This window comes from Varanus komodoensis, unplaced genomic scaffold (assembly GCF_004798865.1).
Source record: "Varanus komodoensis strain SLA01 unplaced genomic scaffold, ASM479886v1 scaffold57, whole genome shotgun sequence".
NCBI classification, from domain to species: Eukaryota; Metazoa; Chordata; class Lepidosauria; order Squamata; family Varanidae; genus Varanus; species Varanus komodoensis.
This window is the reverse complement of record NW_025336182.1, coordinates 3125854-3149582: the sequence shown is the minus strand read 5'-3', so window position 1 is coordinate 3149582 and position 23729 is coordinate 3125854. Positions and strand designations below refer to the sequence as shown.

The following is a 23729-nucleotide window of genomic DNA, read 5'->3' as shown; positions in this document are numbered from 1 at the left end:
CCAGGGGAACCGTGGAAGGGGGCGCGGAAGGGAGGGAAGAGCCTTACAAAGCTGACCTCCGTCTCGGGCAACTCTTCAAACGGCTCCGTCGGCTCCGATGGCCGTCCTGGCGTGGAGAACCCTGGGGAAGCACTGTGGGCGGAGGGGGAGAGGCGTCAGGCTGCTGCCCAGGCAGCGCTGCCTTGGGTGCAGGGCCCCGCTGGGGCTCGCACGGGCGGCCTCGCTCCGGCAGGAGGCTCCGGCGGACGGAGGGCGATGCCTAGAGGAAACCCACTCCCAAGATACTCCAGCCCTGTACTGAAGGTTTCTCCCTCCTCATTCCCCTGCCTTGGCCCTGCTCAGGCCTCCAGCCCTCAGTGGGACACAGAGCGCTCCTGTAACCGCTGCCTTTCCTCCCGCGCAGCAACAACGCGTGAAGGGAGGGAAAGCCACGCAACAGCCGTTCTGGGTGCCCCACAGCAAGCGGCCTCCGCATGAAAGCCGGGCCGCCCCATCGCCACCCCAGGGGCCTGGCCACGCCTGCGCAGGACACCATCGCAGCCGTCCTCTTCCTCCATCCCGGGTGCCGATCAGTGTCTGATCCCATCTGCTGTGGCGAACCCAGCGCCGTGGAGCCTGGACCAGCCCCCGTGTTCCGCCCCCCCAGGCCAACCCGTCTGAGTCACAGGGCCTCAAGCCAGTCTCCTCCCCGGAGGCCGCTGAGCAGGAAATCCAGGCTCACACCGCGGGTTCCCCTCCCGGCTCGCTCTGCCCCTCCTGCGCCCTCCGCAGCACGAAGGGGGGGCAGCTGGGTGAAGGCGAAGGCCCTGGGCTGCGGAGGCGCCACGCGCTGCAAGCCCCGCTCCCCAGCCAAGCGCCTGCCGGCGTTCCAGCGGCAGACCAAACGCCGCGAGTGCCCGGGGCATCGTCCAGCACCCGCCCCCCATTTCCCCACCCAGGGCCAAGGCAACCAGGAGCCCCTCGCCGCACCGCTTCGCACGGGGGGTGCGGGGCTGACTCCGTGCTCCCCCAGAGTGAGACGCAGGCCCTGCCCCTGCATGCACGAGGGCTGCTTCTCGGACGGCCCTCCGCAGGACCCAGCAGGCAGCCTGAAGCACCACAGCCTGAAGCAGCAGCCCCTGAGCAGGCGCCAGACCTCGAGGCTTCCCACCCTGGGGCCCATGCCCGAGTGGCTGCGGCTCGGGGCCCCTCCAGAGCTGCTCTCGGGGCCCCCACGCCGTGTCTCCAGGCAACAGGCCCTGCCAGCAGCTCCCTTGCCTGACTAGGTTAGGTCTCACCTACTTGGAAACAAGCTGAACTAGCTATCTCCGCAGAGAGGCTGTCTGAACTGAGAAATCCTTCGCCCTTTGACCTACGCGGGATTGAGAGACAGACCCCCCGTCACGGACAAGCAGCTGCAGCCAAAGCATCACCCGGGCCGTGCTTCCCCCCCCGCCGCCCGCTCCTCCTCTCCCTGCCAATACAAGGACCAGGAACCCCGCAGGGGAGAACCAGAGCGGGGCACCTGCCCGTCCGTGTGCTTCACCCGCCTGAGTGCAGGAACGGAGGCACGCTTGGGGCCAGCAAGGCCGGCGAGGTGCGGCGGCTGATCGAGGGGCCCACTAAATGGAGGCAGGGAGCTGGGGGAGTGGGTCCAGGCACGTCACCCGGGGGGACACTTGCCCACTGGCCTGGCCAACTTAATTCCAGGGAAACGGATCTACAGGTGCAGGTGGCGGGAAGTCGATTTCCCTGCTAGATTCTGATAGGCCCTTTCTGGCTGCCTGTGCTGGGACCGAGTCCCGGCTGCCCCTTCTCTGCACCAGGCAGGAACGGAGCAGCCCTCTTGGTCCTCCTGGATCACAGGCTCCCATCTACTTGCTGAACTCCTTTAAAGCTGGGGCTGACGGCAGGGGCCGGCATGGTGGGACTCGGCAGGGCCCTCGGGACTCCCCCCCGCTCTGCCACCGACTGGCGGAGGGGAGCTGCCCGGCCTCTCTGCCCCCCAGCCCCCCCCCCTTCAAGCGAGCAAGCGAGCGAGCGAGCGGCAGCCACGAGGAGGAAGGGACCGGGGCAGAGCTGCGGGGCTGGCACAACGGCCACGGGGGGGCCCGCCGGGGCTGCAGGGTACGAAGGCACAAGCAAAGCGTGGAGGCGGGAGAGGCACAAGACGCAGTGGACCCCCCCGCCCCCCCCCATGTGAGCACTGGCGTTGCTCGGCTGCATGAGTGCTTTCGGCAGCACGGGTGTGTCTGTGGCCTCGCACACACTGGCCACTAAGGCACCAGGAGGCTTGCGGCGGCGGCGTGCCCGGCGGAGGCCCGGCAGAGTCCTTGCGGGGCGCCCTCCCGTGCGTGAGTAGCCCTGGGGCACCCGCTGGCCGCCCCCCCCGCCTCTCACCTAAGTGTGGGGGCGCCGAGTGCGGTTCCAGCAGAAAACGCTTCTGGGGCGGCCTCTGCCTGTGGCCTAGGCAGAGAGCAGAAGAGGGTTAGGAGGCCTCCCCTCCACGCGGGCCGGATGGAGCAGCACCGGGCCGGCGGGCAAACGGGCCTGGGTCGCGCGGGGGCCACAGCCCCCTGCCCCAGCAGGGGCCTTCTCCACAGCTCACTGAGGACTATAAACATGGTTTGCCTAATGCAAGGGCAGCCTTACCGCAGGGCAGGCAGCCCGTCTTGCCACTCCTCCCAAGCAAAGCGAGCCGCCCCGCCGTCTTCCTCACCGACGCCTCTGGCCCACAAAGGCTGCCCCCCGCCGTATCCTGTCCAGCATCCCGCTCTGCCCAGCCTGCCCCCTCCCCGCAGGTCGAGCCCCCCCACCCCTCGCCCTCGGCTGCGCTGCGCTGCGGGGGTCCGGGCAGACATGGCCCCTGCACAGAGGGAACGTGCCGCAGCATCGCGCCCGCTCACGGGTGGGAAGCGCTTCCAGGCGCGAGGCCAAACGGGAGCCAGGGAGGAGGGCGGCAGCACGAGGGGAGGGGCGGCTACGCAAGAGCGAGGGGGGGGGAAGAGGACACAGGAGGGGCACTTCCTCTCGGGGAGTCCCTGCCAAGCCCCTGCCTTCCCTTACATCCTGTCCTCGCCCCCTTTTGTTGACGAACGGGCGCGCGCTGGAGCCGCGCTGGGGAGCCGTCCACACGCCCAGGCGCATGCACAGGAAGTGCCCGGCTCTTGGACAGGCACTGGCTCGACAGGGACCTTCTGCCCCCCAGGATGAACACGGCAGTGGGGGGCTTGCGGAAGCCACGCCGGAGCAGTCCAGCGGGCGGAGAGGGCAGTCCATGGGGCACGGGGGGATGGAGCCGGCAGCGCCTGGGCGAGGGCTCAGAGGCGGGCTGGCTGGCGAGGCACACGACCTGGTAAACTCCACCAAGTGCACTCAGGCTCAGGCTGAAACTGGGAATCCCCCACTTCGGGGCCTGTGGGAGCCATGCAAAGTTTCTGAAGAGGGAGAATCCCAGATCCTGGGCCTGCTTGTCTTGCAGGACACCGACGGCCTGCAGAAAAAGCTGTTCTTGGCGGAGCCTCTGGCAAGGAAGTGAAACTTTTTAAGAAGCTGTGCAGATCAGGAAGGAACCGAGCGTGCGCTTCAAGGGCGAGCCGGGGCGCTGAAAGCCCTCCTGGCGTGCTGGCAGGGGGAGCTCGCCCCCCTTCTTCCCCGCCCAGCGTGGGCACGGGCGGGCACGCACCGAAGGAGTGCGCGAGCCAAGCGGGGGCCCAGCTCGCGGGCAGGCGCAGCCCCTTCCCGGCAGGCACCGTGCGTGGCGGAGCGGTACCTGTTGGCGGGCGAGTTATGGCCTCTGCTCCCCAGGGAGGACGTGGACAAGGTCGTGGCCGCTGAGTCACTGTTTGCTTCTTCAACGGGGGGAGTCCGAGGCAGGAGGTCAGGGCGGCCCAGCTGGGCGCCTGGGAGGAGGAAGCGCAGGAACAAGGAACAGAAGTGAGCACAGACACGGGGACCCAGGCCGGGCCGGCTGGCGAGTGGGGTTCCCCACCCCCCGTTCTGGCGCTGTGGCTGCATGCATAGCGAGGTACCCACAGCCCTCCAGAAGAGCCTCCCTCAACCTCGTGCCCCCCAGGTGTGTTGGACAGCGACTCCCATAATCCCCCCGTCGGCGGAGCCTGGTGGCGGAGGGCCGCTCCAGGTGGTGGTGGCACCTGCAGCAGCTGCCCAGCTGCTGGTTCAGGGAGAGCACCTGGAGACGGGTTCCCCCATCGGGGCCTCAGGGCCCCGCTCGTCGGTCCAGAGCGACGGAAGGCCTGGCGCCACCCACCTTGCTCCACGTCCGCCTCCGTCGTGACCTGCACCCTCGTTTCGCACGCCGCTTGTGCCTGGGAGGGGGCTCCGGCCTGGCCTGGCCGCCGCGGCGGTGCTGCGCCGGACCGACTCTTCTTCGACGGGGAGGATTTCACTTCAAAGGAAAAAGCACATGCACCAGAAGCAGACTTAGCCGCAGCCTTGGGCTGCCTGTCCAAGGACATGTAAATCTTAAAAAGCGGCCAAGAACCAGAACCTGGTCATGACCATCCAAGCGGTGAAACTAAAACACCCAACGTACCCACACAGGCAAGCCGAGAATAACTGTTTTTCGCGGTTTAGTCCGGGGGCGGGCTGGCAAGAATCTCGCCAAGGAAACCAAGAGAGCCGCCTCCTGCTCCCCATCTGGGTTTGGCCCTTTCCCTGGGCCCGCCCTGCTCCTGCCCACCAGCAGCTCGGTGGCTTCCTGGCTTTCGCACCTCCCCGTTCCCCACTCCCACCCCAATTCTGCAATGTGTTTCCTAAAGCTTTAGCAACCATCAATCAGAGCTTTTAACACAATTAAACCATGTTTAAGGACCTCCTCAGACCAAGGCAGAGCAATGCTTCACCCGGCCCAAACCAGGAAACCAGCTTCTTCTGCACAAGAGCCTGGAGGTGCTGCGAGGTGAAATCCAGCAACTCTCATCCAAGCAAAGCTCTTGGCCAACAATTCCGCCTGGCAAACAGGGTTTGGGTGGCGCTCGGCTTAGACTGTGCCCACTCTGACCGAGCGGCGGGGCCCTGGCAGGGGCCGCGAGAGCGAGGCAGCCGCTGCTCGCCCCCGATGAATGCTGGTCACATTCTCTCTCCAGGGTACGGGAGCAGCGCTCCCTGCCTCCACGCGCCTCGCCGCAGAGGCGCTGTGGCACTGGCTGCACGGCGTCAGGCAGCAAACTGCCAGCATAGCAGGGTTAGCTTCAAGGCAGCGTTAAAACCTTTTTATTGAATGGCTGTTTTAAAAACCAACTTTGTCATTAACAGTCACTTTTTTTGGTTTTGGTTTTGGTTTTGATATAATTTTACTGTTACTGTTTTCTTGTTTTAATTCTATGTTGTAAGCCGCCCCGAGATGCCGAGGCATGAGGGGACGGCGTATCAACGTTTTAAATAATAAACAAACAGCTCAGGGCACCCGCGGAAGTATTGGCAGTCTCCGGTTTTGCATGCTGCCTACTCTTGGAAGTAAACGGGAAACGCTTCCATGGAACAAGTTCGCGAACCTGACAAAGATGGTCACAGTCTCAAGTCTCTTTTACTGCGGCTGCTTTGATTTCGCACTGTACCCTGTGCGCGGTCCGGACTGAAACAAGCAATCCTCTCTCTAACATTCGCTGAGTGGTCACCCTGGAAGGGTTGCTGGAGCTCCACCCACATGCAAGGAATCGGATAAACTCACGACCGGTAAATCAAAGAAAACTTACGGGGGATCTTCTTGAATACTACGTTACACATGAACCGTTGGAACCTCTCTGCATAAAAGCTGGGTCTGTGCACCGAAACCGTGTCCTGCAGGCGACACGAAAAGAGCGAGGGCCCAGGGGTTACACCGAGGCCCAGCTTGTCGCTAAAAAACTTAGAACAGGTTTAAAAGCTGGCCATGAATGCGCGAGTGTTTTCCTTTCAGGGCTGACTATCATCTGCATTACCCAGCCCGAAATACATGGGAAACTTTCCGCAGTTGTGCTAGTTCAAGACGCTGAAGAACGTGCCAAGCAGCCGGCCGTCAAGAGGACCTGGCGCTGATGAAAATGGCCTTTCCTCCAGTAGAGGAGTAGGGCTTGAGCAGAATCGCTAGGCTTTCACGAAGCCCTCAGAAAAGGCCATTCTGGGTCAGGATTCCCAGAGCAGGCGCGCTTACTGATCGAAGAGCATCGCCCCTTCCCCATGAGCTGCTAGGCGAAGGCTCCCAAGTAGGGGTTTCGGTGTTCGGGCCAAGCCGCGGTCCTCCGGCTGGTCGCTCGACCTCCTCCAAGCCCGGTGGCAACCCTGCTCCCCCCCCGCCCCCCCGTCGGCTCTGCTGCTTCCCACATTCTTGCCTGCACTGCCTCATAAGGCCCACAGTGGCAGGCGAAGGGCTAGAGGGCCTTCTCTCTCTCTCCCACCCTCCTCATGAAAAGAGTCCAGCCCTCGCTAGACAAAGACGACCAGAGACAGTGCTTTGGGCTGCTCACCCCATCATGAACAAGTGCCTTCCACGAATGTTCCAGCTTCTTAATAAACCTAGAAAGATCGGGAAAGTGGGAACAGATTAGCTTCACGGGCGGATTTGAAAACGGGGGTGTAGCTGGAAGAAGGAGTCAACACAATCCTCCCGTCCGGCCTCCGAGCCCTCCTGTTGGCTGTCGTCTGCCTTGCCAGGCAACCGGGCCGGCAGCCAAGAGGAGCGCTCGAGAGCCAGCGAGTCGCGGCCCGCCTTCTTCCCCTCCTCCCTCCGCGTGACAAATGAACCGGCCAGACAACTTCTATCCGCAAGGGCCTGCCCTCCATGACGACGCCGTCAGCCCGGAGTGACTCCCCGTGATCAGGCAGGCTTGCCCGCTGGGAGCAAGGGCCACTCTGGCATCCCGCCCTATAATTAGGGCTATCCCAAGAGAAAGAATTCAGCTCCCGAGTCTCAGGACACCCGGGGCCCAATCCTAGGCATGCCTGAACAGCAGAAACAGCCCGAGCACTTGCAGCGTCAGAGGAGCCGATTTATCATGCTGACGATGGCAACCGCTTCCACGTGCTACTCCAAGTGGCGGAAAGCTGCTCACCTGTAAGACTGCAAGATATCGATGATTCCCACGTAGAGAAGCAGCCTCTCCCCCTTGGCGTTCCGCGCCGGGATCCCGCCCATCCTGGATGGGAAAAGGAGCCGCGTGAGTCTGCAGGAGCTTCAGCTCCGGCTCGTGGCCGGAGTGACCCGTGCTCCGCCGGCCTTGGCTCAGCACCCACAGCAGGAGCCCCATGGAGCGCCGCTTCTGGCAGGAAAGGGCTTCCGGAGAGCATGTTCAAAGGCTCCCGATGAGCGCCCTTCCGGGTTGGGGCCACACCACCACCCGCCCGCAGGCCCCCCTTCCCCCTCCCTTCTTCCAACACAGCTGTTTGACATGGAATTGTTTCAGAGGCCACAGAGGCTGCAGGCGATGCCCCCGAGATCCCAGGAGCTTGGAGTCGAGGGGAAAGGAGCAGGCGGCAAACCTCCAGGGGCCGCCATTCCCACCCTCCCCAGCGAGCGCAAGCAGAAGAGCGGGACAAGTCATCCAACGTGCAGCCGTGCCTCCTCCGTGCGCAAGCATGGATCTCCTCTGGGCCGTCATTTGGGGGTGCGATTCCAGCCCCCACATTCCTTGGAGCGCCTGTCGGACTTACTGGTCGTCGGTCTCAATGGTGCCGCCTCTCCGGGCCTCCCCTTGGATGGATTCCATCGCCGTGGAGTAGAGCGCCTTCTGGGCAGCAGGCCGCCGCGTGTCTGCCTGGGACGCCCCGTCCACGGCCGCCCGCTCCCGCTGCGCGAGGTCAATGTTGTGCACCGCCACGAGCAAGCTGTAATCCATGATCTTGAAGCTCTGCAAGACCTGCGGCATGGGGAGAAGCAGACACAAGAACACCGCCACCAAGTGAATAAGCTCGAAGGACGGCACCGAAGCGGCTCAACCTCCTCCGACCCGTTGCTGGCCAGGTGGGTGGGAATGCAATTCTCACCACCCCCGAAAGGGCCCTGGGAGTCGCAATCCCACAAGCCTGCGGGACCAGGCTGCAGAATTCCACCCTTCCATCTGCCTCATCTTAAGGCACTCTACGTTTCTCAGCCAAGACTGGCATGTATTATGTACGCCACCCGGAAGGCGCTCTGCAGAAAGTCAAGCTTGTCAGTTGTCTAAGGAGGCGCCTGTCTTTCCAGCCAAAGAAATGCCCAGCTGGGCCAGGCTGGAAGCTGCAGCCAAGCCTGGCTGGTGGGCACCCACTTGGGGGATGCGGCCCGCTCGGCCGGAGGGCCCAGCCTCTGGCCCCCGTGCGAGGGAAAGGCTCCCGGTTCCACTCCTACCAGGCAGTCTCTCTGGAGGGTCTTGCACAGGGCACTGTACATGTCAGCATCCAGGAAGAGGCCGTCGGGGAGCTCCTGCATGAAGTCCAGGTCCTTGTGAGTGGGGAAGGCCTTCTCGCGCTCCTTCTGGGAGGCCCGCCGCTTGTAGGTGGAGCCTTTCAGGTCGTACTTCTGGTGCATGCGCACCGAGCGCGGCAGCAGGTTGTTCATCACCACGATCCGGATGTTCTTGCCCCCAGCCTGCACGCAGTAGAGGCCGTAGAATTTGGGGAGCAGCGTCCGGGGGTTCTGATTCAAGTTCTGGGAGGAGGAGAGAGGGGCGGACAGGAGTTCTTAAAGCGAACCCTCCAGGGGAAGATATAAAAGTCTGACTCAGGTTCAGAATCAGATCCGACCCCAAAGTTGTCCCGAGCCATTGCTTCTGCCCCAAAGATGCCTGCTACCCACAGGCCCCTCTGTCTCCCTTAGATCTTCAGCCAACTGTACTGATGGGTAACTGGGCTTTGCGTGGGGGGGGGGGGGGGAGGATTATAGCTGTATCTTATTATTATTGGCATTATGTACCGTATTACTGATTGACATCATGTCCTGCTGATATTATTATATTAGGTATTATATTATTGTCCTAAGCTGTATTTTGATTTTGCATTGCTTACAGTTAAACATTGTTAAAAACTGCCTGACTGTATTGCTTGAAAATATCATTGTGTTTGTGTGGAATATGTTTTTTCTTGCTCTGTTGTAAGCTGTCCAGAGGGCCCCGTGGGCTAGGCAGCGGCATACAAACGTAGCAATAACCATCAGCTAAGGCAGAGCTGGAATGTCGAACAAAGAGGCTTCCAGCGTCTGCGCAGCCCAGGAATTCACTTACTTACTTATTTAGTCACAGGAAAACACAGTCCCGTTTTCGCACTGATTACTCATATTTCCACACTGAAGCTGCCTCTCCTCTGAACAGTATTTTTACATTGCTGTCCTTGCTTTTAAGTGACTGCTCCTGGCTTCACTGGGCTGCTGCTGCTGTTCTGAAATGTGCTTATACAGAAGTTAGAAGACACAGGCTGTGGAAAACTTGTGAAAAAGTCTCCAAGATGCCACCGTCGGCTCCGTCTGCCACTGCCATGATCAAAGGTGTGTGAGGAGGGGTAGAAATGCCATCACTTGAACTGACAGAAGAGCTTTCATTGTGATTTTCTGAGCCATTTTGCTTTTCTTTCTTTGTCCTTTTCTTTCTTTTTTAATTTCTGGTCATGATTGTAAAGCAGGCGAGATGCCGTTCTTGTTATGTACGTTGAGCATCAGCCACAAGCTCCCAGAAACAGATCTTCCAGGCATCTGGAGTTAACTGGGGTCTGAAGCAGCCAGAATGCCACCTGAGCTGGACATTGTTTCTTCTCCTGATGGCCTCTCATCGTCACACAACACATTCAAAGGAGACAAGGAGGGCGGGGAGACAACACTCGGTGGCTTTCAGCCATCCAAGCCACCTCCTTCCTCCCAGCTGACTCACCATGTAGTAACCGGGCAGCAGCTTCTGCAAGAACTCAGCCTCTTTGTGCTGAACCGTCTTGATTATGAACTCATCGTCGCTGGAGACATAGAAAATGGAGCCGCTGGCCCCAGAGTTGGACAGCTCAATGAGAGGCTCACTGCAGAGGGAGCACTGGGGAGAGAGACCGTGGGGAGGGATGACGGGCTGAGCTCCGAGGGGGACGCCCTTGTAGTCCGAGGCAGCCCAGGCGGGCGGAAGCGAAGCTCTCCGGGTGCCTGGGCCACCTACCGCCCCCACCCCTCCTCGCACAGCACGCCCACCCACCCGGAGAGCCATTTTCTGCCCACCACCCCGGTGCAGCTCCCCCGAACGCAGCTGCCGCGGCTCAGCACCTGGCAGGCCCACCAGGCCGCCTGCGAGGACCTCACGCCCTGCCAGCCCACCTGGCCGCAGCTCACCTGGCCCTGGCAAGAAGCACGTCCTTTAACAAGGCAGGGACCGGCTGCCGAGCCCACTCACCAAGTAATCGTCCGGTCGGATCCCAAACAGCTCGCGGAAATACCGGAAGGCGACAGGGGCGTAGGTCTTGAAGCGGAAATCGTTGTAGTGGTGAGCTGGCGTCAGGTTGCTGCCTTCGCTGGAGAGAGCAGAAAACAAGTAAGCCTCTCGGCCCCTTCCCCGGTGCCTATCTGCCACAGCTGCAGTCCTCGAACCCGCCAGCCTCAGGCACCAGGGCTGTGCTTTAACTCATCCGGCACAGGACCCCAGTGGCTCGGCCGCCGCACGGCTGCTCACTGCAGGAGGGTCCTGCCGGGTCCTCGGAAGCAGGTGTGAAGCACTCAGCCCCACATGACCTTCAGGTGCCCGGGGAGGCACCCCCACAGTCTCCCCGGAGTGCCTGCTGCTGGGCGACGGCCACAGCCACACAGCCCCCCAGCACTTCCCGGAGGACCCTCAGGACACCCCCACTTTGGAAACGACGCTCGGGGAGCGGGAAGGTGCCCTCTCGGCCTCCCTGCCACAAGGAGTGACCAGCAGAGCTTGCCTCTCCCCTCTTCCCTCGCCGCTGTCACACTTTGCCTAAGCCAGCTGAAAATCTGAGCACAGCTTTCCCCGGCTGGGGCTGAGGGCTGGCTGTGGAGCAGGGCGAGCGGCCGGAGGCCGCGGCAGGCAGGCGGTCTGCCTTGCCCAGTGCCGCCCGCTCCACCCAAGCGCCGCTCTCCAGGGCCCGGCACCGGCAACGGCTCCCCCGAGCACCAGAGGCCCTTCCACCAGAGATGCCGAGGACAGAGCTCTGCCCACCCCGCCACGCTGCTTAGGCTTAGGCCACCTGCCCCCACCCGGTCCGCTCGAGACAGAGGCCAGCCTCCTCCCTTTTCTCTTCCGTGCTGCTTCTTCCAGACTGTCGGGGCTTCCGGCCAAAGGGTGGGGGGCCATGCGCATCAACGCAGAGCGGACCCGAGGCGTGTAAAAGCTCACCTGGGGAAGAAGATGCTCTCCACCACGTAGAAATCCTGCATGAGGACGTCTCGCTCGGGCTTGGTGCTCAGGCTGCCAACCGTGTGGGTGATCCCCAGCTGGATCGCGCCTTTGAGGGCTGAAGAGGTCGTCTGGAGGGAAGGGGAAGTGAAGGCCCAGGGCTTAGTCATGTCTGCCTGGGGGGCTCCGGAAGGCTCTGCAGGTGGCACACACCTGCAGGCCCCTGCCTGCCTGCCTGCCTGCCTGCCTGCCGAGCTGCTCCGGCTGCCCCACAGATGCAGCTGAGCCCAGCAAGAGTTATCTCAGGGGAACAGTAATGTGACTGGGGAGGGCGGGGTGTGGGTGTGGGCGCCCTGCCAGGGTGGGACGTGGCCGGGAGGGGGCGAAGGGCCTCGCCCCAGCAGAGGGGCACTGGCAAGAGCCTCTCGGAGCTGCCCCTTCTCGCCAGCCTCCTCTAAAATAGTTTACATTTCATCCACATTTTATATATTGTTTCAGCGAGTTTTCATGCAATAATGCTGCGGCATGCAAAACAAAACTGCCACAACCTGCTCGTTCGCTGGCTGAGGACAAGGCTGGTGGTGGGTAGAAGGAGCTCAGCCTTGCAGGAAAGCTAAATGAAGGGGGGACGCACGTGGTCCAACGTAAGGAAAGCAGGCAAAGTCTGGCAGGAAGGAGGCCCTTCCTGTGCTCGGGCCGAGCGTGGCTCGCCATGTCTCCCTCTCTCACGGGGCCGTGTGTCTTGCACAATCTCCAGGCTACAAGACGCGCCACTGCCCCTCGGGGAAAAAGCATCTTCCCGGAGCCTGGAAATCCCCTCTCTCATTCCCTTCCGCATTCCCCTCCTGCTTCGCCACCCCCTCCAGCAAACCTCCCAGGAGGCAGGCTCCGGCGGCTTGGTGCCCGGGACTTTTCCCGCTCTGCCGGTGGGTGTCCCAGCCTGTGACTTCCTCCGCACCCTGCATTGTTTTCCCTCCACGGCAGAACAAAGCTGGGGTTTCACTTTTAATCTCTGGAGATAAAGATCCAAGGTGGAGGCCACGCCATCTCTGAAACTCATCAGTACGCGAGTAATTGTGAGGCCCGGCAAGCTCACCCAACCACTTCGTGTCACCAGGCGTGAGAGAATGGGGAGACAGAGAGGGCGCCCCAGGATCTCCTGCTTCATCAGGTCAGTAAAATGTAGTGCTGTGCACCCTGGAGGCTTTTTAATTATTGCTCATCTTAAAAAGCAAGTCTCTAGCCCTTATGAAGGTAAGCACAGCAGTGTGGCCGTCCCGCCTCAGAAAGCAGAGGGTGCTCCCGCCTGCTTTTCCTGTGGGTCGCAGGATGGTACTGGGCGGCCCACCTGTGTCAGTCCCAAGTCCCTCCTGCCTTCACTGCCAGCAGCCGTGCCAGCAGGCTGCCCGAGGCAGGGGCAGCGAGAGCGGGGTCATCCCACCAGCCCCGCGGAAAGGAACGGCTCTCGCCCTCGCCCTCTCCCCTTTTTCCTTTCCTATCATGCCTCTTTGGATTGTCTGCCGGCGGGCAGAGACTGTCTGGCTTTGCTGAGCAGCAGGCGTAAAAATACTTCAGGTGGTAATTATAATTGTCGTGAAACAACTTCTAACAACAACCAAGATAAACATAACAAATATTATCTGGGTGGCCTCCTGCGGCCCCTGCGTGGCTACCTTCAAATCCACGCTCAAATGTCACCTTTTCCCTGGAGTCGGGTCACTACCTCTTCCCTTCCAGGCCCCACGGGAACCACCAACTCGCTAGACGAAGCTACTCGCCCCTCGACGTCAGCCTTGCCCTCCCACCACAAAACTAAGATGCCCAGAAAACAAGCCTGCTCTACCTCACAGGGCTGCAGTGAAGGATCCTAGAGCCAATGCATGTGAGCACTGGACAGAGCTTCAAGGCGAACGGGAGGGGAAGCGATGTGTGGAAGCAAGAAACTGGCGTAATTTAGACTGGACATGGCAGAAGGCAGGCCTGACGCTACCGGTAGATTTCTGGGCAGCTCAGGAAGGATTTCTGACTGGTTGTTCTACATTAAATCGCAGGGGCCACATACTATCTCTACCGACCGCTCAAAATTATGCTGCTGAAATTAAGAAAGCTACCAGGAGATGGATTTTTATGGGGTGAGAGGATGGATTGTGAGTGTCTTCCAAGTTCTCATCCTCATGTCCCTTCTGATCTCGCATCAGAGGGACCATGGGCTTTGAGCGCCATTAAAGAGTCCCGTGAACCAGAAGTCTGCCCACTTCTGATCCAGGCCGTAGAGCTAAGAGTTCCCGGCACCAAGCAGACAGATTCTCACTTTTTCCCCCTAATGGGGCACTGAGCTAGGGACCCTCCGCGATGGGGCCGGAAGGAAAAGATCCCCAGGAAAAGTGGAAAGCCACCCCTTCCAAGCAGCACTCATCTGGTCCCTCCCTGAATCTACAAGCAGGTGCGTGGGCACAAGGTTTGCGTGACACCGAGCGGCCACGAAAGCCAAAAACATTGCAACAAGCCAACCCAGCGCCTTGGGGAAAGGAGGGCAGGACAGGCACTCAAAACAACACATCAAAAGGAAACAGGAAGTGGTGCGCACGCTCTGCCTAGCCCAGCGTCCCGGTGAAATTGCAGAGCCCCGCTCGGGAGCCAGGGCAGAGGAGACAAAAAGCAGAGGCTGCTTCCAGCGGGGGAGCCAGGCCCTTCTGCCCCAGGCACCGTGGGAAGAGGGCGGCCGAACCCCACGAAGGAGAAACAGGCTTACCCATGCTGGGCATTAAAGGAACGATATGAAGGGCCAAGTCAGCCTCTCCTGAACTTTGGTCGGCCCTCTCTCCTCGCCGGTTCCTCCCTCCCCACCGTCCGTGGGCAGCCCCAGGCACCCTCGAGGCACGCCCCCCCGCCACTCCGGACACACCGGCCACCGACAGCCCGGACACACCAAAGGCTGCTGCCACTTACGGAGAAGGAGGGCCTTCGAGAGGAAGGCATCGGGCGCCCATCCATTTCAGCCAGGCGGGAGGAGCAGGCCGGGGGGCGAGGCGAGCTGCAGCATAGCTGTTCGGCCCCAGCCTACGCTGGACCCCCGAAGCGCGTCGCGGTGCGAGCGCCCGCCCCGGGGAAAGGCACACGCCCAGCGCAACCGGCCTTAATCCACAGCAAGGCCCCGGCTGCGCTGCCGGCAGGCGAGGGGACACACCCCGAGAACGGGAGGGCCCCCGTCGCGACGCGGGGAGCAGCGTTCCGGCTGGTGCGTCGACGACGCCGGAGCCCTGTGCTCCGTCTGTCAAGGGTGGCCTGCAGCATCTGACGTTACCTGAATCAGCCAGGCCTTTTATGCTCGGCCATGACTCAGATAGCCAAGAATGCCGGGAATCTGCTGCAGGAGGGAGGAGGGAGCAGGCGGGAGACGCACACAGAGGCGGGAGAGGCGAACGAACGGCACTTGCCTTTTTATACGTGGTTTCGCCGGTGGCATCCACGCCCCGGTGGCCCTTCCTTATGGTCTGTGAAGAGTAGCCAGAGGAGCCTGGCACCTGGAACCGGAAGCAGAGGGGGAAAGCACAGGGATGGGTGTTTCGCTGCGTTACCCCCCGCCTGTGGGGCAACAGCATCGGCTGAATACAAGGCATTTCGTGAAGGCCGGGGGACAAACCTGGACCGGCGCTTCCAACCCAAGGCCCTCCCGAGGGGCTGGAGCCAACCCCTTTCTTTCCCAGCCGGCGAGGCTCGGTCGCGGCGGCTCTGCTTCACAACTGCACCACTACGGACTTCCACTTTGCGTGGAGCTCAGGTCCCACACGCCTGGCCAGCCTGCCCGGGCACGCGCTCTGGTCCCCTCCAACCCGCCCCAGGCCGTCCTCTTGCACCCGCGTGCGAGGACGTGCTCCCGTGCGCCGGGTTTCTAGCTTTCAGGGCCAGGAAAAAGGCTCAGGGAAATGGGAGAGGCCTCTGGAGGCTCAGGGCACACGCCGTGGTTTGTACGCAGGGGGTCCCACTGGTTCACAGCATTTCCCCAATACTGGGCTGGAAGGGCCACAGGTCTGATTCAGGAAAAGGCTCCTAGGCTCCTATTTAAAATTAGCCCTCAGTTCTAACCATGACTATATGCTTACTTTATGAATAAGAGAAGGGACACAGCTCAGCCGAGAGCCCCTGCTGAGCCTGCAAAAGGTCACAGGTTTGATTTCCAGGTAGGGCTAGAAAAACCCCTTCCTGAAGCCCAGGAGAAATTTGCTGCCAGCCGCGATCAACAGGATGGGGCCAGGCAGGCTGAGGGAGGGCAAGGACCACGCCGTGCCCGTTCTTCCTCGCGTGAAGGCCAGTGGTGGTGCTTGCGGGCAGCTCCCTGGGGGGCCATGAGCCCCCCTCTCCCATGTGATCCTCAGCGGCCATTGGCTGGGGAGGTGGAGCCAAGTGGGAGGCAGTGCCCCATCCAGGAACGTGCCGCCTCCAGCCTTGCCCACTCCCAGATCTGGGGCAGGGGCCGCTGGAAGGAGCTCGAGGGGTGGTGGTGGTGTTGTGCTGTTTAACTTCCAGTCTCATCATCCCCAGTCAGCATGGCCCAAAGGCAGGGAGGATGGGTGTTTAGCTCAGAACAAAGGGAAGGTCGTGTGGCAACGAGCCAGGCACTCTGGGCTCTGCCCGCCGCGAGCGGCGATGCTGCTGCTGGAGAAGCACGGCCAGCAGCGGTGGCAGCTCAGCGCCAGGCCCACGCAGAGCATCTTTGCTCCCCTACACCCAGGTACTGCTCCAGGCTCGAATGGCCAGCTCGCAGAGCGCCGAGACCTGGACGGGGGCTCTCCTGGCTCAAAAGCACCTCCCGAGCCTGGGTGTTTAGCGGACTGTTTATCTGCATGCTCTCGACTGTGCCGGAGGCTGGTTCATGGTACGCGAGGCTGTGCGGTTCGGGCATTTGCACCTGGCTGAATCACCAAGGAGGACGGTGTTTACGCCACGCTGGGAGAGAAATCCGCGTTTTGTTTGCAGAAAGCATTACTGGAGTGCATTCCCAGGCTGACACTTCTTCTGTTTGACTTGCAGATGGGATAAGGCGTGTGTGGAATCAAACCCTTGCCTTAAAAATACCTGGCTTACCTCTGGGAACAAAATTATCGACCAGCTTACAAGGGCCCCTAAGCACTGAATGGGCTTCTCATGGCATGTCACAAATTGAAATCGATTAACCTGCCCACCTCCAGGCTTGAAGTCCCGAACCCACACAGGCGGTCTTTTCCCCACCAGATTTCTGCCTTGAGCTTTTCCAGAAGCAGGTACTTACCTCAAGTGATTTTTTAAACGTGGCTGTTCCTGGTGCCCCTGCCAAAGAGAGCGGGGGGGGGGAGGAAAAAGTGGGAGGGGGGAAGGGAGAAGGGAGATGAAAAGTGTTGCCATTGAACAAATGATCTTCAGGTCGTCCCAATTACCCTGCACAGTCAAGAAGTTCGCTCGGTCGCCCTGAGCCAGGGCGGGTCTGCCCAATTCCCCCAGCAGGAAATGTCTGGGGGGAGTGCGGGAAGGGGGGAGGACGCCACGAGGCATGTCACCGCTCCGAGTCCCTTGGAAGAACCGAAGGGCAGGAACAAAATAAAGAAGGAAGAGCTCCAGCGGGGGACTCAGACTGGGTTTGTTCAAAGCAGGCAAAAGCTGCACCTGGGGACTGCAAACTTCGGGGTCTCCCGAGGCGGCCATCCCCTTCCCCTTGACGGTGCCCGTTCGGTGGCATCCCTGCTGGGGCAGGCTCTCTCCCATTCCAAAATGCTGAAATGCCCCTCCCGAGGCTTCATACCTGGCAGGAGGAGCTGGAAGGGAAAGCGGACTGGCATTTTGGGTCTGTGGGCCCTGCCGCCTTCCCCTCGTCCGCGCACATCACTGGAATGTGTGCCCACCACCCCAAGAGCACCTCCAACTCAGAAGGTGGCCCCTGGAGTGAAAGAGGTTCGACACCCCGTCTTAAATAGCCACACTGAACACCAGCTTCTGGAGCACCCGCGAACAAACCAGCATCCCCCCGTCACGGGGCAGGGGCTCCTGAAAGGCTCTTCCGGCGGTTTTGGGCAATGAGTCGAGCCCACCGGCAGGCTCCAGCCTCGATCTGGCGCCCTTGGGCCTGGGCCTTGCTTCACGGCCCTGGCCTGCCACGGTGTGGCTGCCCCCGCAGCCCTTGGAAAGCGCACAGCCTTGGAGCGGCCTCACTGCTTTCACTGGGCAGCCGATCCTCCAGCTCCCACTCAGAGGCACCTGTCAAATGCAGCTGCTTTCACCTGTGGGCGCCCCAAAGACCGCCGACTCTGGTCTTAACCTGTGTACTCTGCAGATGGTTTGCAAAGTATCAGGGAAAGGTGGGCGGCAGAACCGTAACTAACACCCTCTTTCCTCGCGGGTTGGTCGCAACAGGTTCTGACATTACTTCTCAAGGGTTTAATGATACTCCCAGATTGCTCGTCCCTCCCTGTCGGTTTCATGCTCCCAGGCAAGACGGAACGACGCGCTGCCAGGCTGCCGAGCATGTGCCAGCAGGCAGCTACGCGTGCCGAGCTCTCGGTCACTGGGCGAGATCCCAGCACGGGAGAGAGGAGCCATCTTGCCCAGGCAGGAGAAAGCCGGGCCCGATCGCTGGCTTGTTTGCGGCCTTTTATGCAGCCTGGGGGCTCAAGGGAGCCAAGCGAGTTCTCCCGACTTCGCACTGCTGTGAAGAACACCCTGAGCTAGCACTGGCTCTGACGGTAGGAAAGAGAGACGGAGAGCACGGGAACGGCCCCACTGCCGGACCAAAGGTCCACAACGCGCCAGCACCCTGCTCCAAGCAGCCATGCTAAGGACCTAAGAAGGGCCATGATGGATCAGGCCCGTGGCCCATCCACTCCAGCCCTCTGTTCACACGGTGGCCCACCAGCGGTTAACGGGAGAATGTGGGTCTGAACTGTTTTAGAACCCTTTTACACCGCTTTATTTTTCATTTTCTGAACATTGCTTCCTTCAAGGCAGCCTACAAAAAGTGAAAATAAACACACTGGGTTTTATTTGTTTACGTGTAGCGCACATGTTGGCCCCAGACCCTCCTCCACGGTTCGGCTCTGCTCCTCAGAGCAGGGCTCCACCCAGAAACAGAACAAGTCCCCTGTGACCAAGCGCTGAGACCGGACGGTGTTGTTTCGGGGTCAGCCATGGTGCGTGTGCACACACGTGAGGCTCATGCTTTGCACAACTTCTCTTTGTTTGAGAACAGGAAGGGAGGAGAAGCGAGGCTGGAGCAACTTCCCTGCAATGGAAAGTTACAACATTTGCACGTCTCTAGCTCAGAAAAAAAGAAAAAAAAAAAAAGGAGTGGGAACTTGAGCAAGGTGCACGAAGCTTGCACAGTGTGGAGAAAGTAGGGACAGATTGGATTTTCCTTCCTCTAACACCACACTAGAACTCGAGGAAGCCGTTTGATGGAAATCCAGGAGAGAAAAACGGGCTTCTTCACACGGCTTATGCTCACTGTGCAAATTGCTGCTACAAGGTGTAGAACGGCTGCCCATGTGCACGGCTTTAAAAGGGGGCCGGGCACATTTGCGCAAGATCAAGACTATCGAGGGCTACTCCTTGCTGGCCATGCGCTCTACCCAGAGGCGAGATGCGGTGCAGGCCACTTCCGGGGAACTCTGTGCCAAGCCCAGGAGCTGCAGGGAGGGCACGGGGAGGCGTCCAGGCCGTCAACAGATGTGACAAGTCTAAAGACCTTATGGACTCCACAGAGGCCACGTCTGGAAACATCAGTTCCCGTCAGCGGTGGCAGCATCCTTCATCCTACAAGAAGATGTGTGTGTGGTGTCGTGGTTAAGAGCATGGGACTGGGACTCAGACAATCCGGGTTCGAGTCCCCGCTCAGCCATGGAGCCAACTGGGTGACTTTGGGCCAGTCACAGACTCTCGGCCCAACCTACCTCACAGGGTGGTTGTTGTGGGGATAAGATGGAGGAGGAGAATGATGTAAGCTGCCTTGAGCCCTTTGTAGGAAAAAGGCAGGATATAAATCGAAAAATAAATAAATCGAAAAATTGAAAAATAAGATGCAGCGAAGCCAAAAGGTGATGCAAATTACCCGATGGGGAACACAGACTGTGTGAAGAAGTCCAGCTACTGAATGGGACACTGTCCCGGCCAATTCAAGCAAGCTTAATTGCAGGCGTGACGAGTATTCACAGCAGAGAGCTTGGAACGCACACCTTAGGGGCGGGTGACTGAGCCCTTGGCCTTGCTTCAGACCCGGCTCCATCCCATTTCACTCTGAAGGCCGCCTGCCAGTCCCACACGGTGCATCTGCTATGCCCACAGCAAAATGGAAGTGAAATGCAGTCGGCAAACATGCCTTGTCCTTTCGACCTCACAGCTAGTGACTGAAGTAGCTAGGACCAGTGGAGACTCCTCAGCCCTGTCTGGGGGCTTGCAGAGGCACAGGCAGGGGACCTAAAATGAGCTTTTCTCAGGCATTTAGCTGACCAAAATTCTGCGGCTGGTGCTGCGGGCTGTGCGTTCTTCAAACTGTGACTATCATTTTGCTTATGGTTTCTTTTACTCCTTGCCAGCTGTTTCAGAAGTGTGCGAAAGCGACCTACAATTGTTTTAAATTAAAGAAATAAATTATTGTACAATGTCTAGGAAAGATATTTTGCAAATGGTGCAGAAATGTAACAGATGCAGCCTCAAATCAGGTTTCTTGCAGCCGAGCAAGCCAGCAGCTCACATACGCTGCCACGTGGGCTTTCCACATGGTAGGAGGCAGAAAAAGGATGCAGGCTCATTTCCTGCCCATCCCAGAGCAGCAGCTGAGCTCGGCCTCCCCTCCCAAGCCCCCCACCCTGCAAAAGGAGGGCGAGAATCCTGCATTTCCACTCCCACCCTTCGGGCCTCCTTGTGAAGCACCTCTGAAATGCAGCCCATCTGTAGGAAAGACGACCTGCAGGGCTCCGCACTGGCTGGGCGAAGAGGATTATTTAAGACAGCCCTTGAAACAGGATAATTTGGGCCAGGCGCTCTAGTCAGATCACTGGATCACAGAACAGCAGAGTTGGAAGGGGCCAAGAAGGCCATCGGTCCCAACTGCGTGCACAGGGCAGGACTCCGAGTTCAACATCCCTCAGGTGGCTGTCCCGATATATTTCTAGTCACGGCTACAGACAAGGCAAGCTGCAGAGAAGTTTGCTATGCCCATCTCAAGTTGGATGAAAACAGTAAGCACTAGCAGCTGCAGCCTGTGGGCATAAAGGAGCCCCGAGGAGGCCGAGGAAGGCTGAGGGTTCAGCTAAGCATGCATCAGGTTTGCTGAGATGACAAGCAGAAGAAACAGGACATTGACTGCACCCCGAATCCCCTGCTGCACACCAGGTCCTTAGCGAGAAGCCGTAGTACAAGCAGCTCCCCTCAGGTTAAAAACCAAAAACAAAAAGGAAGCCTGGGACAAGAAGAAACGGGGGGGGGGGAATCAAATCAACCACCCCAATCCTGATCCTATCAAGTTGGGAATGGCCATCGACTGCATGTTTGGAGGGTGCCCACACTGAGAAAAGCTGGCACAGATGCCGTCGAAAAAGAGACAAGCATTTTGACACAGCGTGAACCAGTGGGACCGGTGAAAACCAACGCTCCTCTGCAGAATGGGGGATGCCAACTTCCGGGATCGTGTGTAAGCTTTAATGGGATGAACACATGTGCTCTGAACGCCGAAGAGCACTTTGGCCATTCTGATTTCTGCCACAAAGCTGAAGGAGTCTGACCGCCAAGCTTCAGATCTGCCTGCTCCAACGCGAATATAAAGCAAAAACATGGACGGGGAGGGAACGAAGCAGCTGCTTCGATTAAGAAGCATCTCTAACGAAAGGCGGCGGCAGCAGCACTAATCCAGGGGGCCTACGAGGAAGTGTCACACCACACGCATTCCCGGAAAACCCAAGCCAAGGCTATTTAGTGCCTTAGTAACTTGAAAGCGGGGAAGGCCATGCTTTCGTCTTGCTTTTACCCGTACATCGAGGTCTCCGAGCAGACGTCGGTGAACAGCAAAGGAAGCTGAGAGCTATATGGAAAAGAGGGGCAGAGAAATAAAACTGTTTAAGAACAGAAGAGAAGAAGAGAAGCTTTGACCACTTAAGAGCATATGAAGTACATCAGCAACCTGACAGGAAAAAAGTGTCCAAGCACCTGTGAAAGAGAGAGGAGAGAATCTGTCACACTGCCGAAACATTCAGATCTGACTGGCGCCCACATGCAACGAGAAGGCATCTGAGGCTTGAGCATCACCCCCTCCTCTGCCTGCCGAGTCCCAACTCCCAAGTCAAAACATCTTTCTCTTCATCTCCTTCCACCAAGCTCACTTGAAGGCAGCAGCCTCCAAACTGCACTTCTAACACCTCCTGACTTCCCTTTAGCATCCTACGGCCAGCTGGAGAGTCAACAGCCATCGCCCAGGCACCCCAGTGGGTGTAAGTTGCCCGTGGATGACTAGCCTTTCAAACCACGGGAAGACGACGAGTATTTCCGGCAAGCATGCAACGTCTGGTCACGCATATTGTTTGTAAGAAAATATGTCTGGCCCACCTTGCTGCGTTTAAAAAGCTCCCCCATGCCCGGTAGCTAACAGAACTCCAATAGCAGCTACATTTTTTTCTTTTTTGGCTTCAGAAGAAGTCCTCTTTTCATGCAAGCTTGTGCATCTGCAAATATATGTATTGTTATATGTGGGCTAGCAGGCCGGCCGGCTAGGGACTGTTGCAGACCGCTTTTCTCACCACCCAGCTTTCTGCTGCAAGCACACACCTGAAAAACTCACTTCTGCCAGACAGACATGCCCAGCAGCCATCCCCAAGACCTGGCCATCAAAAAAGATTGCTCCTCAGAATGTCAAAACCTTCCTACCGGGTCCTGCTCTCTGGTCTCTGGCTGAATCAGGTCCATTCAGTGAATTTCCACAAGAGCACCCAAATTATGAAACCATTTTGCTGGGAAAAAATGATGTTTAAGCTATGCTGTTTTGTGATCTTATCTGAGGCAATTTCATTCTTTTTTATATGGTGCTCTCCTAAAAGGCAATGTTAAAAATAAGTAAACATTTCCAGACCCTCCTGACCTGTTTTAGCTACTTGGAGCAGGGTGTGTGCTTAAAGTACAATCGCTGAGAGGCTAAAGGGCTGTGCTTTTCCTTCTCCATGTTTAGCTTATAACTGTGACAAGATCAGGCATTTAAGCTCAGCTTTCAGACACCCTGAGAAAAGTAAATAATCCCACTGTACTTTTCCACTTTGGCTTTCTTGCCTGTCTTCCCACCGAGAAGAAAGGGTCCGACTTCAACAGACCTGTTTGAACAGTGCTTGCAAAACAAGAGTGCTATTCCCCCGCAAGTCATCCTTTCCACCTGGACGACAAGAGCATCATCCGCTCGCTGTAAGCGGCCGTTGTGGCAAAGCAAGGCTTGGGATGCAGGATACCGTATTTTTCGCTCTATAAGACGCACTTTTTTCCCTCTCAAAAGTAAGGGGAAATGTCTGTGCGTCTTATAGAGCGAATGTGTGTGTGCCCGGCGCCTGGGACGCTGCCGGCCCACCTGCACCACGTGGCACCACCTGGCTGGCACGCGCTCGGCACGCCCTGCTCCGCCCCCCCCCTCCAGCACAGGTGAGAGCTATGCCGCTCAGGGGGAGCGGTGCAGAGAAGGAGGAGCCGCGGCCTTTAACCCGCCGGCCACATGGAGAGATGGACTGCTCACCCCCACCACCCGGGAAGGCCTGCTGCCGCAGCGCGCCGCCCGGAAGACCACCGCCGGCACGCTGCCGGCCCGGCTGCACCACACCTGGCCGGCACGCGCTCGGCGCACCCTGCTCCACCCCCCCCCTCCGGCGCAGGTGAGAGCTGTTAATCACAGGTTGGTGTGTGTTTTCAAATGGCAACCCCCCTTTTAATGAAGCCCATGGGGAAGTGATGGGGAATGTGCCTGTGATTATCAGGAAGCTTTCCATGGATCCCTCCTCTAAAAGCTAGGTGCGTCTTATGGTCAGGTGCGTCTTCTAGAGCGAAAAATACGGTAATTGTCCAAGCTATGCTGCCTTGGTGCTGTAGGCAGACCAGAGTCTTGGGCACCAGAAGCACAAATCCAAATTAGATCTTGGGCAAGGACAAGCTTTGTGGTAGTTGTGAAGAGACGGTCTGAGGATGTCACCTATGAAATGGAATCAGTAGTTAAGGAGCTGCGCCACTCATGGCTACTCTGGCACTACACCTCAATTAATTCCTATTTGCTCTCCAGTATGAGTCCAAAGCATTGCTACTGAACAGTGCAATCCAACTGTATCTACTCAGATGTACTCAGATCTCCCACTCAGCTTAGTGGGATTTACTCCCAGGTAAGTGAGTGAGTGAAGGCCTGCAGCGTTGGTGCAGCAGGAACGCAGAAGCAGAAGAAGCCCTTGGTTCTCCCCTCTGCTATTTGCTCAC

General features: G+C 59.0%; 1 protein-coding gene across 5 annotated transcripts in view; it reads right to left on the bottom strand.

Annotated features, from left to right (window-relative positions):
* Window positions 1-23729, bottom strand: part of PIP5K1A (phosphatidylinositol-4-phosphate 5-kinase type 1 alpha) — a 31942-nt gene that overhangs the window by 2848 nt on the left and 5365 nt on the right. The window contains exons 2-15 of one of the 5 annotated variants that reach the window (XM_044449102.1): window positions 16546-16583; window positions 14714-14800; window positions 11277-11407; window positions 10317-10434; window positions 9816-9968; window positions 8306-8605; window positions 7630-7835; window positions 7032-7115; window positions 6447-6495; window positions 5697-5781; window positions 4250-4387; window positions 3752-3881; window positions 2380-2445; window positions 48-132 (exon numbers count right to left, since the gene is read on the bottom strand). In XM_044449102.1, coding sequence (XP_044305037.1) covers window positions 48-132; window positions 2380-2445; window positions 3752-3881; window positions 4250-4387; window positions 5697-5781; window positions 6447-6495; window positions 7032-7115; window positions 7630-7835; window positions 8306-8605; window positions 9816-9968; window positions 10317-10434; window positions 11277-11407; window positions 14714-14800; window positions 16546-16583 — 1670 coding nt within the window. Of the gene's footprint in view, window positions 1-47; window positions 133-2379; window positions 2446-3751; window positions 3882-4249; window positions 4388-5696; window positions 5782-6446; window positions 6496-7031; window positions 7116-7629; window positions 7836-8305; window positions 8606-9815; window positions 9969-10316; window positions 10435-11276; window positions 11408-14225; window positions 14602-14713; window positions 14801-16545; window positions 16584-23729 lie in introns of those variants that run through there. The other 4 variants (XM_044449103.1, XM_044449104.1, XM_044449105.1 and 1 more) reach the window with 4 other exon arrangements.